This window comes from Ovis aries, chromosome 3 (assembly GCF_016772045.2).
Source record: "Ovis aries strain OAR_USU_Benz2616 breed Rambouillet chromosome 3, ARS-UI_Ramb_v3.0, whole genome shotgun sequence".
NCBI classification, from domain to species: Eukaryota; Metazoa; Chordata; class Mammalia; order Artiodactyla; family Bovidae; genus Ovis; species Ovis aries.
Window position 1 is genome coordinate 90694485 of NC_056056.1, and position 17392 is coordinate 90711876.

Here is a 17392-nt window from a genome sequence, read left to right on the forward strand (position 1 = left end):
GGGGTGAGTAACACGGTGACCTAATAGCTTTTGCTTATGATTCTGCTAATCTGGTTGGCAAAGTGAAATTGCTGTTAAATGAGGTGCTTTGTTTCTGTCACTCAACTGGAGCAGCGTGGTCACGATCAGATTGATTGCACACATCTAGGTGTAAGAACTCATATATTATTATTCCCCAACCTGGATCCATGCATTTACACTGAAGAGCAATCACTTGCCAATTTGGTCAGTCATGTTCCATTAGTAAATTCATGAATCAGGGCTGTGTTTATGCCATGGTTGTGAATTTTAGTTAGTTAAGGTAAAGTTCAGGCTCTACTTTTGGATTATAATATGCATTGGTATGTGAAAATGAGTATAAGAATGGAACCTTGATAGGCAACTGTGAAATTTATGCCAAATGGGAAAAATTAAAACCATATGCACTTTCTGACCAGCATTGATTATATAAACAAAAGCTTATCGAATAGGTAACTAATAAACAAAAAAGAAAAACAACTTCTTCCCAAAGATCAACACCTCACAACTCTACTGATAGAGACCCTTGGGAATGGGCATAAGATTCAAGGCAGAGGGCCTCCTGCATCTGGCACAGGGGCTCAGCTCATGCTGCCTCATGAGGAGTCCAAAGCGTTGAAACTGCAAGTGCTTCTGCCAAACCTACCTATCCCATCTCCTCTAACACACCACACCTCTCCTCAGAGATGTAAAAATAAAGACCAACATTTTTAATAGGACCGAGAGGGTCTGGCATGGTCTTTCCCTCATGGTCTTCACCCTGCAGCAAATCTTCCCTTGTACTCTGTCTTACAACCACACTAGCTCTTCAGCCTCTCGAACATGATCTGCTTCCTCCTTCCATGAGCCCCTTGCACATACCAAATGTCCAAAATGATCTTCCTTCCATCCCCTTCCCCAGACAAAGCCCTGGTTAAACCTCAACTCAAGAATTCTCCTTGAGGCAACTCATTCTATCATATGCTCTTGTAACATCAAAGCACCCTCTTTCCTAACACATGTCTCTTTTGCACAACGAAAGAAACTATAAACAAGGTGAAAAGACAGCCCTCAGAATGGGAGAAAATAATAGCAAATGAAACAACTAACAGAGAATTAGTCTCCAAAACATACAGCTCAGTATCAGTAAAACAAACAACCCAATCAAACAGTGGGCAAAAGACCTAAATGGACATTTCTCCAAAGAAAACATACAGATGGCTAATAAACACATGAAAAGATGCTCAATATCACTCATTATTACAGAAAAGCAAATCAAAACCACAATGAGGTATCATCTCACACTGGTCGGAATGGCCATCATCAGAAAGCCTACAAACAATAAATGCTGGAGAGGGTATGAAGGAAAGGGAACCCTTTGACACTGTAAGGGATACAAACTAGTACAGCCACTATGGAGAACAGTGTGGAGACCCCTTGAAAGACTGGAAATACAACTGCCATACAACCCAGCAATCTCACTGCTGGGCATACACTCTGAGGAAACCAGAACTGAAAAAGACACATGTACCCCATGTTCACTGCAGCCCTATTTACAAAGCTAGGACACAGAAGCAACCTAGATGTCCATCAGCAGATGAATGGAGAAGGAAGTTGTGGTACATACACCCCGTGGAATATTACTTAGCTATAAAAAGGAATCTTGCCTGGAGAAAGAAACCCCATGGATAGAGGAGCCTGGTGGGCAACAGTCCACGTGGTCACAAAGAGCTGGACACAACAGAATGACCAAACACATAAAAAGGAATGCTTTTGAGTCAGTTCTAACGAGGTGGTGAACCTGGAACCTATTTTACAGAGTAGAGTAAGTAAGAAAGAGAAAGACAAATACTGTATATTAACTCATATATACGGAATTTAGAAAGATGGTACTGACAGTCCTACATGCAAGGAAGCAGAGGAGACACAGACATAAAGAACAGACTTTTGGACCCAGTGGGAGAAGGAGACGGTGGGATGATTTGAGAGAATAGCGCTGAAACATATACTTTACCATATGTAAAACAGATGACCAGTGCAAGTTCAACACATGAAGCAGGACACGCAAAGCTGCTGCTCTGGGACAACATAAAGGGACAGCGTGAGGAGGGAGGCAGGAGGAGGATTCAGGATGCAGAGGGGGACACATGTATACCTCTGGCTGATCCATGTTGATATATGGCAAAAACCATCACATTATTGTAAAGCAATTATCCTCCAATTAAAATGAATTAATTTTTTTTTTTACAGAATAACATTTACATAGCACTTGATATATTTTCTTTTTTTTTTTCCTCTCCCTCCTCCCTCCCCATACCACCCCTCTGGGTCGTCTCAGCACCCCCAAAGTATCATGCATTGAACCTGGACTGGCAATTCGTTTCATATATGATATTATACATGTTTCAATGCCATTCTCCCAAATCATCCCACCCTCTCCCTCTCCACAGAGTCCAAAAGACTGTTAACAAACAAAAGAAGAAGGTACTTTGGTTGGTCCCTCAGTGTATCCCAGCACTGAGTACCACTCTGTATGTAAGTAAAGTGAAAGTCACTCAGTCATGCCCAACTCTTTGCAACCCCATGGACTGTAAAGTCCATGGAATTCTCCAGGCCAGAACACTGGAGTGGGTAGCCTTTCCCTTCTCCAGGGAATCTTTCCAACCCAGGGATCAAACCCAGGTCTCTCACACTGAAGGCAAATTCTTTACCAGCTAAGCCACAGGGGAAGCCTAAGAATACTGGAGTGGGTAAACTATCCCTTCTCCAGGGGATCTTCCCGACCCAGGAATCAAACTGGGGTCTCCTGCACTGCAGGCAGATTCTTCACCAACTGAGCTGTCAGGGGAAGCCCACCACTCCGTGTATAGACAGTAAATTATACTGTATTTGAGAAGAAAAGAAAGAGGAGAGGAAGGATGGAAAAGTTTAACTCACTCTCAGAATGTGGCATGGGGTGGGAAAGTTCAGCTTTTGCGAAAAAGATCACACGGTAAACAGAAACACAAAGGAAAACCATTAAGGGGGAAAGCTGACTAGAGCACAAATAATCAGGAGCAAAGCAGAGTCATTATCTTCCTCAGTGCCTCGAGGAGGAGGTACTCAGTATTCATTAAATACTTGAGTGAATGAATCAATGAATGAACAAATATAGGGGTTGCTGTTGTTCAGTCATGCCCAACTCTTTGCCACCCCATGGACTGCAGCATACCAGGCTCCTCTGTCCTCCACCATATCCTGGAGTTTGGTCAGATTCTTGTCCATTGAGTCGGTGACACCATCCAACCATCTCATTCTCTGTCATCTCCTTCTCCCCTGCCCTCAATCCTTCACAGTATCAGAGTCTTGTCCAGTGAGTCAGCTCTTCGCATCAGGTGGCCAAAGTACTGGAGCTTCAGCTTCACCATCAATTCTTCCAATGAATATTCAGGGTTGATTTCCTTTAGGGTGGACTGGTTTGACCTCCTTGCAATCAAAGGAACTCTCCAGAGTCTTCTCCAGTACCACAGTTCGAAAGCATCAATGGGCAATCAGCCCAGATTTCTCTTTCTATATTTGCTGCTTCGGCTGCAAGTTTGTGTATATTTCTTGGTTCTATAAGTCTGTGGTAGCTCCGTCTCATACCTTCTCTTTTTAAGCATTTTGCTCTCCACCTCTCTCCTCTTTGTGGCACTTATTATCAATATTTTATTTGGTTTTGAGCATTAATCACATCAGGGATAACAATTTGTTTCAATCAGAATTATGTTTCATGTAAAATCTTCACGTCCACTCAATTTCTTACTTTCTTCATGGTTAAAAGTTACTTAGAACTTTTCTCTGAATGACATGAGTTTGTTACATTCCTTTTTTTCTCTCACCTTTTTCTGTTTTGAAAGACAAACCAGCCAGACAGAAGACACACAACTACGATAAGTATACTCTAGTACTTACCAAGACACTGCCCGTTCCAGCCTCGAAACCCTTCCGTGCAGGGAACACACTGGTAAGATCCAGGAGAATTCACACACTGCTCATCTGGACAAGTACTTGGAGTCAAACATTCATCAACATCTGAAAAAATAAAAAATCTAGGTCACAGACATTTTATCAGAACACTAAAGCATGAACTGACTTGTGTGATACAGGGGAAAAAGATTGGTGGGGAAAACAATAACTGGAAAAGTAAAGCACTGGGTATGTACTTAAACACTCAGTGAGAATGCATGGCCAGGTATAACGTGATTGAAATATGTACATATGTTTGAAGGAAGAACTTGGCCCCAATTCTCCAACTGGCAGGCCCACATCTCTCCACTCTGTGAGTTGGCAGTTCTCTAGGACCACTTTTTGGACATCAACATCTTTCAAGTAATAGTCTGGTTTGCCAGAAAGAAATGAAAGAAATGAACACAACAGAGAGGAAGCCATTTATCCACCTGGCTAGAGGTTCTCTCTGCAGACAATGGGGTACTCTAGGGAAACCCTTGCTTTGGCTTCATGGTCCCCAAAACATCCGAGGTTTGAATAATTTAAAACTTTTCATGTGACAGGAATTCCTTGGAGGTCAAAAAAGAACATTAGGAGAGAATGAACTCATCAAATACTTCCAAGATTTTCCAGAAACTATGGTGAATAGTCATAGGGTAATATATTCTGGTTTAAAATACACCTTGCTTTTCACATTCATGGCTAACTAAAGTTATTCATCATTGTTCTTTTCAATGTGAGAAGAAAAAAAAATCACCTTAAATATGGACAGAACTGCGGCAGAGATACAATAGCTTCAGACTTTCTAAAGAATGGTCAAATAATTGGAGATGTGGATATAGAAAAAAGACTTGTAGACACAGCTAGGGAAGGAGAGGATGGAACAAATTGAGAAAGCAGCACTGACATTCATACACTACAATGTGTGAAAGTGATGGCTAGAAGGAAGCTGCCATATAACTCAGGGAGCCCAACCTTGCGTCCTACTGACAACATAGAGGGTTGGGATGGGGGCGGGAGATGGGAGGGAGGCTCAAGAGGAAGGGGATACACACACACACACACACATACACACATACACACACACACACACACACACAGAGTTCTGATCGATTTGAGTTGTTGTACAGCAGAAACAAACACAACATTATAAAGCAATTAATCTCCAATTAAAAAAAAAAGTGGTAAAACAATAAAATGGGGGGAAAGGTGACAGAGGTAACTTTCAACCACTTAATGAAATGAAAACGTAACTTTTCAACCATTTAAAATGAGCACTATCACCTGGGTACCAGTCCCAACTGAAATAGGTATTCTCCAAGTGAGTGGATTCAGTATCTAAGCATCATGATATAAGATGTATATAGGACCTCTAATCACACTTAAAATTTAAACAAGATTTTTCAGGAAAAAAAAAAGTGAAAGAAATATATAATGAATACACTGAACATGCATGGGTATTTGATGTCATCATTCTGGCAAATTCTCAAAAATCACCTCCCATTATGTATCATTAGGGATGTATGAAAAGATGCTTAAAGTAAAAGATGTTAATAATAGAATAAGCACCAGGTCAGTGTTGCAACTTTTTTTTCCTATCAGCAAAAAATCCTTGCCAATAGACAATGACACACAGTGGTTTTTTTTGTTAGGTCAGATGTTCTGGGACTTCTTGTTCTACAAAAAGATGATGCTTGCCAGTTTAATTTTCCAAACAGCATTACATTCTTCTCTGGATGGGATTTAAAAAAAAAAAATGGAACTACAACTGCTAAGTCAGAAAAGGTCATTGAGATAGGCTGGTCTGATAAATAAGGTATAATGCTGAGCAGCATAAGACAGTAACATCCCTGGATAGCCTGCTGCTCTCACCTGTTTGCTTGTTCCCTCATCTATAAATGAGGGACTACCTGCCTGGTAATACCTTCAGAGAATAAACTAAGGGTGCATGAGATAATGTCTGTAAGCTACAGTAGACTCCTTGGAGACTGGCGCTGTTTGAAAGCAACTTTGTCAGTGACAGCTGAGAAAATCTTCAGTGAGCCAGAAGCCCAGGGACCTTTGGTTCTGGTCCATGGTGAAATTAGAAAACAGCCACGTTATTTGGCTCCTTCATTTCAAGCTTTTTCATGGGAATAGAATTATATAATTATTAACTCAGGGGATGCTGGTGAGATTTCTGTTAAATAATTTCCACGCACTGAATATTACTGAAGAGTCTCCGTCTTTCCATTTACTTACTTATCCTCAACTTTCTTTTCTACTCCTCTCTACTGTGCATCCTTAACCTGTAGTAATTCCTTAAATATTTATCTTCCTGTCCTGAGTCTGTGTGTAGAACCTGAGGATCTGTATTTCATATAAGTGCTTGTCACATAAACCCAAGCCCCATTTCATCTAAAAAACTCCCACAATCATAGATATTCTGAAAATATCTATGCAAAAGCAAAAGGAGCCAGGGAAAGGGGAAGTTTAAGGAAACTAGTACTTCTCGAGAGCGAACAAGGTGACAGGCACCCTGTGACATACTGCAACACCCATTTACCTGCATGAGCCTGAAAGTTAACTGCATGGTTCCCATTTCATAGATGAAGAAATAAGTTTTGAAGGGCCTACATAACTGGCCCCAAGCTAGACAATTACTGAGTGTGGGGATCATGAGCTGAAAAGTCATTGTCTCCATCCTACCCGTCCTCAAGTGGCCTCCAGAGCAGAGAGACAGTCCCCTGTAAGAGAAGAGCGGGACACTTCACACCTGCACTTTCCCAAGGCCCTCAGCCATCAGGGGAAGAGTTCATATCTCTGTTCTGATGGGAGCTGATGCAGTAACATAAAATGCTCCCCACTTCTCTCCAGATAACTCAGGGGCTGAGGCAAGAGGCCAGCAAGTAAGGCAGGTGCAGGCTGCCAAAAAAATGTCTAATGAGCTCTCCCTCCAGGCCTGGTCATTAGAACTGTGAAAAAAACCCAACTTATTGGAGCCAAGAAATAGCAGAGAGCAGCCTTCCCCAACCAGCCTATCCCTCCCAAGCTCTGGAGGCCCAGCCATGTCCAAAAACAGGCTAAATGTCAGGTAGCCAGGCAGTGAACATGCAGAACCAGCACCAACCCCACACCCAGGCTCCTCAGAACATGTCCAAAGGCCCCTGTTCCTTCGTCTTGTTCACGTTTCCATGAAGACTGAAGCAGAGGTTCACTGTATTTCTTCACAAAAATAATTATTCAAAGTGTACCATGGTGCTTTCAAAAAGAACCGTTGTGACTTGGGACACGTACATAAACAGAAATATTCAATGGTTAATCATCTTAACTTTGAAATGTTCAAAACTCTTCAAGACATTTTTGCAATGAGAGCAAATCCATTGCTGGGGTCAGCATTAAAGAAATTTTATCTGACACAGCTGGAGTCTGACCTGTAGTTGGTCAGACAACATTTTTGTAGAAAGCCTGCAAGCAAGTCCCGGAACACAGGCAAAAGTAAGAAGCTGAGACACAGGAATGGACCAAGATGAAAGGTTGAAAACAAAAAGTTCACACAGGTGACACCTGGACCATGCCCCAGGTGAATGATGCAGACAGACACTGTGATTAAGTCTGGGTTTGTACTAACATCCTCTGCAGTTCATTGTTACAAAGTGATGTCACTCCACCTACCAGGGAAGGCAGATATTGAAATGAGTAATAGCGAGAAGAAGACAGGAAAAGACCCAGACAGAGTTACTGAAGGGAGGCAAAGAGGCTTTGATTCTGGGAGGTAGCCAGAGCCTGGGCGAGCTGGTGTCCTGCATGGATTGGCAGTGGAGGAAAACTCGTACCAGGCCAGGTGCCTACAAGCCTCAAGTTGTGGAGCTAGCCCTGCATTTCATGGACATGTGTGCTCCACACTCCGAAGGGCTGTGGTCTCCCCATCCTCTCAGCAGACTCACCCTCACAGTGGCCTCCTGGGGTCATGTGGTACCCACTATCGCAGTATTCACATCGGAAGGCCCCCATGGTATTGACACAGTGCCCTTCCCCACAGACGTCTGGCCTCAGACACTCATCGACATCTAAGCAAAGCAGAAAACATTGTCGAGTGTTATTTCCCAAAACCTAATTTCAAACCTCTCCCATCTCCCAGGTTAGTTCAAATTTAAGAAAATTTGAGTGGCTTGGATTTACTTGAATCCAAAAGAAATATTTAACACCACTGGTCTTTGCACACATTTTATATTCTTCATTCAAAAGCGTTGAGGGAAGAAATTTCATTTTTTAATCTTCCAGAATCTAGCAGACTACTGTGTTGTAACGGGTTTAATAATAAATTCTGGGTTGTCTGAATGGGCCCTGGACTGATGGAATCGGGGGAGCTAGAAACCCACACGAGGGAATTTATGCATCAGAAAGAACACTGCTATTACCTATGCAGTTAGTACCCTCCTCACTGGCCATGAATCCTGCTGGGCAAATACACAAGAAACTTCCCTCAGTGTTTTCACAGCGTCCCTGGGAGCAAAGGTGTAGATCCTGAGTGCATTCATCAATATCTGTTAACAAAAAGACATACACAAGGATTAGCGTGACATGAAATTCTCATGAAATACTAGCATTCTGTCTCCTCTGTCCCACCTTATAAGTGAGGAAAACAGTAAAAGGAATACACTCAGTTTCCCTGAATACCTGAAGGGCTGCTATTGCAAAGAGGGAATACACGTATGGCGTACTGCTTTGAAAGTTCAGGCTACAGCTATGATATTGGTGTTTCAAAAGAAAGATTTCAGGTCAACACAAAACGACCTGCCTGATAACTGGAGTCATGTAAGTGCTGGAATTCACCGTGCAAATCCCAGGCCAGCTCAGCAGAGGCAGTGAGCAATGTCATGACAGGCACTCTCTTTCACAGTGCACGTGGGTAAAGCGAGACTGAATCATCTCGACTGACTGCCCTTTCAACTTTACGCTTGTGATTCTAAACATAATACATCTCATGTATGCAAATTCACGAGAAACAGTCATACTACAGAGCAAGTGGATGTCCCCCTCACACCTCACTCCACATATGTATGCAGAACCGAACAGCAAAAGTCATATTTGCTCAATGGAATTCAGCATAAAGTGGGTTTAATTAGGTATATCCCTTTGCGGCTCCATATTTGCCTTATAACTCTTATTGAACTTCCTTTTTCTAAAAAAGATATTAAATTTAGTGTTAACACATTAAAATGACTTAACACATTTACACCCCTTTGTGAGATACATTTTTTCCCCAAAGAAGCATATATGAGCTCCCTACATTATAAATCCATTAATAGTCTCTCGTCAGCATATACTGATTTTCAGTATAGTAATTCCAAAAAAGGTACATAGAGTCAAAGCTATGGTTTTTCCACCAGTCATGTATGGATGTGAGAGTTGGACCATAAAGAAAACTGAGCACTGAAGAATTGATGCTTTTGAACTGTGGTGTTGAAAAAGACTCTTGAGAGTCCCTTTAACTGCAAGGAGATCCAGCCAGCCAATCCAAAAGGAAATCAGCCCTGAATATCACTGGAAGGACTGATGCTGAGGCTGACGCTCCAATTCTTCGGCCACCTGAGGCGAAGAACTGACTCATTGGAAAAGACCCTGATGCTGGGAAAGATTGAAGGCAGGAAGAGAAGGGGATGACAGAGGATGAGATGGTTGGATGGCATCATCAATTCAACTGACATGAGTTTGAGCAAGCTCCAGGAGTTGGTGATGGATAGGGAAGCCTGGCATGCTGCAATCCATGGGGTCACAAAGAATCAGACATGAATGAGTGACTGAACTGAACTGAGTAGAAATTCCTTTTAAAAATCAAATTTATAAATTTATATAAACATTTTTATTGCAGGATATATTAATTTTTGCTAAATATGTTTATAGATAGCTATTTCTAGAGCTCTTAATTATTGTCTATATTCTTTACCTGAAAAACTTTGGGAAATTATTCTACCTTGATGTAACTGTATTACTCTTGGCAAAGCAGGCAGCATTGAACCAAGAGGTGAGAGCCTTCTAGGAGTTAAGCAAGCCTCTTTTTTGAGTACCTTTAGCTTAGGGAGAAAAATTCTTTTTAATTAAACAGTATTTTCCCCGTGATTATGTTCTTAATGTGCAAACATTCAATATTTAATAATCTCATCAACCAAAAGTATCTTCTTACCAACACATTTCCTCTGTTGCTCATTGAACTTGTAGCCATCGTAGCATATACAGGTATATCTCACTGGCAGGTTAATGCAGTGTCCTGCTCCACAGATGTCAGGGTTCACAGAACATTCATTGATTTCTTTAAAAGATAAGAAAACACGGGACAAAACAGATATAAACAAGGATTTCATTGCACCTTGCAAACAATAACTTTGTTTTTCCTGAATACCTTATCGCCAGTTATGCATTCAGAAAACAAAATTTCACACTCTAAAATTAAGTGTAAACTCATCTGATTACATTATACTTGATCAGTTAGTCACAGCCAAAGCCACCAAAAGTTCTGAAAGAGACAACTTCTAAGATGAACTGGAGTAGGTGGAAATTTAGAAAGAGGCCATCCTGGACGTTATCATCAATTCTGAACTTTCAAGATAGCCCATCAGTGAGTTTCTGTCCTCTCCAGTTCATTTTGGATGATGGACTGAATCACATGATTCCTTCTGATAAGAAATAGATGGCAACTTTCTACTATTTGTTAGCAGGCCAAATTCAAGTTCCAAAAAACATACTCAACCTCCTCCCAAATTTCTCATTAATTCTCCAGAAAGATTTACCACTTCTAATCAAAGCAGAACTTCTGGATGCAACTTATTCTTAATTTGCCAATTTCAACAGGAGCATATTTTATTTATACTAGTAGAATATAGAATCTTATTCCAGATCTTCTCTGCTCAGTTCCTCCCTTCCTTTCCTCCTGATTCCTGCACAAGACTGGCTTCTTCTATGAAGTCCTTGCTCCACACATAGACACGGGCTGTGGTCAAGGCAAGGGGAGGGGAGTTGCCAGTGGGTGAAGGCCATCACAACATGCTTTATCACCAAAATGACCTGAAAACTCAAAGGTGACTTTCTGAGATGAATTACTCCAAGGTAGTCTGTTGATTTCAACGATCTTTGTAAGTATGTATAATAGTATAGTAGGGAGTGGGCAGTACAGCTGGCGGTCAGAGCCCAGGCTTGAGACGAGAGTACAGGTACCAACCTTGCTGCCCCTTCTTTGCTCTGTAACAGAGCACAAATTACTTAAACAATCTAAGCCTCACTTTTCTCTATGTATAAATGAGAATGACCAGAGCACCAACGTCAGAGTGTGAGGTTCAAGAGAGACAACCAAAATAATGCATGTAGGTCAATGCCTGGCACAGTATATGTGCTCAGTAAAAATTAGCCATTATTACTGATTACTGCGGTTGTTCCTATTGAAGTTATTTAAGAATACATAACAGGGTCTTTCCCAGTGGTCCAGTAGTTAAGAATCTGCTCTGCGAGGCAGGGGACACGAGTTCATTCCCTGGTCCAGGAAGACTCCATACGCCACAGGGCAACTAAACCCACACACCACAGCTACAGAGCCTTAGATCTAGAGTCCATGAGTTGCAACTACTGAAGCTCATGTCCCTAGAACCTGAGCTCTGCAACAAGAGGAGCCACGGAAATGAGAGGCCTGAGCAGCACAACTAGAGAGCAGCCCCTGCGTGACGTAGCTAGAGAAAGCTCAGGCACAGCAATAAAGATCCAGCACAGTAATAAATATATAATTTGGAGAAAAGAATATACAACAAAGAAATAGCACACAAATAATACTACTATCTATTATCTCACTGCCATCATGCAGTAAACAACACTTAAAATAGATGACATCATGGATAAACCCAAATGGCCCAGTGGAGGAAGACCAGGGGCTCAAGTGTGACAAGCTAAAACACACCTTTGTTAATGGGGTCTATGGTTTGAATGAAAAGAAAAACAGGCGTGCTACTGTCATCAATAACCCACTGTGAATTCTGAAGAAAAATGTGGAAGACAGTGCTTTAACAAAACTTCACTATGGAAATGACCTAAATTGGGGTTGAGGTTACTCTCCAAAACCCAAACCACATTCATTTTTCATCAAGTGTTATTCACTGTGCTGTGATTTTCAGACAACTGGTGCAAGTTATTTGAAAAGTTGTTAGGCTTTAAAAGAAAGCATATGCCTACAGAGCTGCAGTATTTTGCATAAAATCACTTGGATTATGATAAAAGCGCACATTTAAAATTATTTATATCTTTAGTGAACCTATTTATGCTAATTCACTATCAGAAAAATAGTTTATAGTCAGTATAATGTCAAGTTACAGGAAAAAAAATTCAAAAGACTAAAGACATAGGTCATTACCATGACTGCTTAAATGACTGATTATAACCATATAAAATAATGAATTATGGGACATACACAATATAGATTATATAATAATCTTTATCAGGATAGGAAAATGCTTATTTTTTAAGAAAATATAGTCAGGTACAAATTATAATATAAGATATGATTAAAATTATTTTTACACAGCAAAGCAGATTGGAAGAAAATAAATCTAAGTGTTACAATTATGGAGATTAGTACTGTCTATATCTTTCTGTATCTTCCAAAATTTCTACAATGAACAAGTGTTACTACTTCTATAATCAGAAAAGTCTTTCTTAAAAAATTATCATTTCCATGTGCTGCAAAAATCTGAAGGTAAAAAACGTAATCTTCTCCAGGTTCTACTTCTAGACCCTCAGGTAAGAATTCTCTTCTCTGTTTATAAGAATTCTTTAGTAGAATAGTGTGAGAAGCAGTTCTTTAACCATCTATTCTTAATGTAAGCAGATGCCTCCTTTTAAAATTAATGGCATTTAGATTTCTTGATTTTCTTTGAAATTATTTTATGTTCTTCTCTGCCATTTGCTTAAATCAGAGAAGACATATTGATCAAATTTGCAAAAAGAAAAATCAGAAGATGATTTAATATACTAGGAAGAAGTAGTCAGAATTAATTAAAAGATTGTACATCTGGGGTTTTCAGGAAATGCTTGATGGGTACTCATTGCCCCCACTCCCACACATACCAATTTATTGATTACCAAATATTTATCTGTTCTTTTTCAGGCACAGCTTTAGAATGGAATGTTTACACATGTAAACAAAGTCTTCAAAAATATGTGATGCTTAATTTAGATGAGATACTTTCCTATGCCAGTGTGCCAATATTTAGATAATTTCTTCTTAAGTCAACTCTAAGATAGAAGAAATGATTAAGAATTTTAACTCTTTTGTCTTTTTTTTTTCATTTTTTAAAAATATAAATTTATTTACTTTAATTGGAGCTTAATTACTGTACAGTATTGTATTGGTTTTGCCATACATCAACATGAATCCGCCACAGGTATGCACGTGTTCCCCATCCTGAACCCCCCTCCCTCCTCCCTCCCTGTACCATCCCTCTGGGTTGTCTCAGTACACCAGCCCCAAGCATCCAGTATCTTTTGTCTTAAGAAATGAACAATAATGGCCTTTCCTTCCAATTTAGTATCTTAAATAGAAGCTATGAGGTTGAAATATTTATGAGGAAAGCTTGAGAATTCTTAGCTGATTACCTCATAGATTATGTATATAAAACTGCAGTTTGAAAACGTTGATCCCAACTGGCGCTAAGGTATGTAAGAAAATGCTACTCCAACACCACTAGAGGGTACTAAGAGATACATCAGTGTGAGGGGATATTTACTAACATTGTAGATTTCTATAGTTTGTCCCATTTTTTATACACATGATAAATTGTATCAGTTTATCCTCAGAGATCCCATTTATCTATTTGCTATCCCACCCTTCTAAGTTCAAAAAGAAAAATTAACAACTTCAAAATATCTCTGCTTCCTCTTTACCATTCATCAAAAAATTTACCAGATTATAATCAACAACACTAAATCTTAACTTTCCTTAACACACAAGAAAGCATGTGACTTGACAGAGGTGTTAGCGAATTCTTTTGTAGTAATCATAGTGCAATACACGAATGTATCAAACCAGCACATTGTATACCTTAAACTTATGCAATGTTATATGTCAACCACATCTCAAAAAAACAAACAAACAAAAAACAACAAAATTGATCAACACCATTTTAAAGTTTAAAAAAAATTACTGATACTCTTAAAACTTTCAGAAGGTGTTTCACACCATCTCTTCCTACACTTCCCTTCTTTGACTGTGACACTTTCATTCTTGATTGTAAGTTACACAGAAAGGCAGTCCTGATGGTATTGTCTTAAAACTGAAAAAATTAAACTTCAGGCTTAGAAAAAAGCTTCTGGCTTTCTCTGCATTCTGGGGGGCAAAGACCTTATGCTTTACATTTTTCTAAGAGGTCACTCACACAGAGCCACGCTAGCCTGTTCCCACAGAAAGGATCAGTTCAGGTCAAAATATACATTTCTCCATATGTGCTGATGGCACCGACACAGGCTCTGGGAAGACAGTAAAGCCTTGCACAGAAAGCAGTAATGACTGGTCTCTGGGGCACTCAGGTTAATGATCATGTCTTCTCTTCTGAAGCATGTTTGGCTTCCCAGAGACAAGAGACTGTTCCCACTGGACTCTTGGAAGCGTCCCCCTTCATAATGCCCATCATATTTCCCCTAGGGTGCAGGACCGCCCTTACACACACGGCCCCTGAAACAGCTTCACCTACATCAGGCCAAGGACTTCATTGTATCTTTCCCGGGAGTCCATTTAGAATTTGGAAAAAAGAGTCATGACCAAAAGCCAATGGAAAACCAAATGGTCTATTTGTCCCAGAAAGACGGCCAGAGATAGATTTAAGAGTCTGGTGTCTTTAAGAATTAAATGAAAAAGAAAGCTTTTGGCAAGATATGAAAATGAATACGCTGACCTTTTGCTTTTTTCCTGCTCATGTGATTACTCAAAATAAATAAATAAACAGAGCTGGAAATATTAAAGCATGATGATTTTACATGCAACAAAGTTCATCTTCCATGAGCCTACATAGTTTATTGAGGCTGTCATGACGCTGGTAATATGCTTCAGGGACAAAGGTTTTTATAAAGGGGTCACTGATGAGTTCTGGAAAAGATCTGATGAGCAAAATAGTTTTTACAACGTTTGGGCCATGATGATTACAAAGGTTTACACAAAGCAGTCATGAAAGTCAGAATAATTTCTGGCTGGTCTGCAAGGGCCATGGAGAAAGTTTAGGAAGAGCTGGCAGAGGAAGGTATCAAATGTCAACTCATGGAAAGGTTTACAAAAATGCCCTGGCTTCCTAACTGCCCCACAAAGAGCATAAATTGTCCCACAACAATTGAAGCAGATGTTTCCACTTTGTAAATACTCGCCAGAGAAATAAAGGTTTCATTTTCCAACCTATCCTTGAGCTACTAAGACACTATGCTAAATCAAGAATTTATATGCTGAAATGTATCATTTCTTTGGAAACAGTGTGCCAATGATATTGCAAGCCACCAACTCAGCTGCTCAGAGTGGAAAATATCACCCTTATTCCCTCCAAATATGTGGCTCCCTTTATAATTATTGCAAGTCAAAGTGAGTCTGACGAAATCTACAAAGGCTACTTCCAATTTCACCATCATAAAGATATCATTGCTGAGCAATGTGAGGCTGATTTTGGTTATTTTAGACGCCTACTTATTATTCTATTCCTTTCTTCAATTCATGTAAGAAACTAACAACCATCTACCTCATTTGTGTTCCAAGAAAAAAACAAAGAACAAAAAACTCTGCCTAATGTTCCAGAGAGACTCGATCAGACTGCTCTTTCAATCTACATATCTGGCTCTCTCATCTAAATCAATGAGAACATCTATATTTTTATTTCAATTAAATTTGATACAAAACATTCCTCTTGTTCTAGGGTAGATTACAGATCATAGTATGGCTCCAAAACTGCAAATTATTTCAATTCAAAAACTATTTAAAATGTTCTCCCCATGGATTGGTTCAGAAAGATTCTTCTACTATAGGAAGTCAGAGCACCTATAAATGCTGTGTGAAAATGAAATTTCAATGTCACTTGTTTCCTGGAAGGAAATATTTGTGCTTCAAACATGTGATAGCAGATGTTAGCCCTGTATCTCTGCCAAACTCAAATTAAGCTGTCTTCTAACAACTTCATATAGCACAACTACTTTCATTTTTTCAATCAGTTCCACAGTTCAGTTGAAGCTGAGTAACTGCAATTTGTTATTCCTCACAGGGCTGCATTTAAATGATCAAACTGCGTTTATCTAGCCAAACTTCTACAAAGCTAAACTGCAAGAAGTCTGTCTGTTAAGTCAGCCATTGTTAAAAAGGCCCAAAACGACAGAGCCTTCACACTGGAAAATGGAAATAGAGTACTTTAAAGAACTAGCACATTGACAGACTGCAATTTTCTTTTTTAACGCAGATGTAAACAATGAGAAGACTTGCTGACCAAGATGGTGCATTATATGTTTGTATGCCTTGCACAGTAGCCATTCATGTGCTGTGCTTTGTCGCTCAATCGTGTCTGACTCTGCGACCCCACGGACTGCAGTCCGCCAGGCTCCTCTGTCCATGGGCTTTCTCCAGGCAAGAATACTGGAGTGGGTTGCCATGCCCTCCTCCAGGGAATCTTCCCCAACCCAGGGATCAAACCCAGGTCTCTCTCATTGCAGGTGGATTTTTACCATCTGAGCCACCAGAGAAGCCCAGTCTTTCATAAATGGGTTTAATGAAATAAGTAGATACAGCTGTGACTTCAGAACAGAGAAAAACAATTTTAGCTACAGCCATTAAAAACAAACAAAAATCACTAGCATTTCACTCTATCACTAGAAACACAGGGTTTGGCCAGAAAATTCATGAGTCAACCCACTACTTAGAATCGTTAACATTTCTATATCACTCTGCTCACTGTTTACAGTAAAACCAAAGAGCAGTTGCTTTGCATTCATACGGGAAGGCCATGACTCTGGGTGCAGCTGCGCCTTGAGGCATCGCTGAAGCAGGTGAGAACACACTGCGGGTGCGTGATGTGACTCTGCCCTACTTAACTGCACTTCAGCTCAGGACAGGGGAGTGGTTTAAAAACGCTTTTCTGTCTGCTGCATCCAACAAGTGTCTAAGAGAAAGTGCATCCACAATTTTCAGAAAATAGGTCAAAAAAGCTTTGGTTTTTAAAACATATAAAAACTGTTATGTACTTAATGGCATACAACTTGACGTTTTACTATCTATACACAGTGAAATGATCGCCACGATCCAACTAATTAATACATCTAACCAAGCATGTTTCTGTTTGAAATGATGCAATGTCATGTTTCTTAAGAGGCAAAACTCTGAGAGAGGCTGCACAGTCCTCTATTAGCTTCTCCTGTATATACTGCCAACCTCATCCTGCAATGATGT

At 40.1% G+C, this 17392-nt stretch overlaps 1 protein-coding gene across 31 annotated transcripts in view; it reads right to left on the reverse strand.

Moving 5' to 3' along the window:
* Positions 1–17392, reverse strand: part of LTBP1 (latent transforming growth factor beta binding protein 1) — a 454253-nt gene that overhangs the window by 123837 nt on the left and 313024 nt on the right. For all 31 annotated transcript variants that reach the window (XM_060412286.1, XM_042246288.2, XM_060412293.1 and 28 more), the window contains 4 exons: positions 10133–10258; positions 8367–8492; positions 7893–8015; positions 3931–4050 (listed from right to left, as the gene is read on the reverse strand). In XM_060412286.1, coding sequence (XP_060268269.1) covers positions 3931–4050; positions 7893–8015; positions 8367–8492; positions 10133–10258 — 495 coding nt within the window. The remainder of the gene's footprint in view (positions 1–3930; positions 4051–7892; positions 8016–8366; positions 8493–10132; positions 10259–17392) is intronic.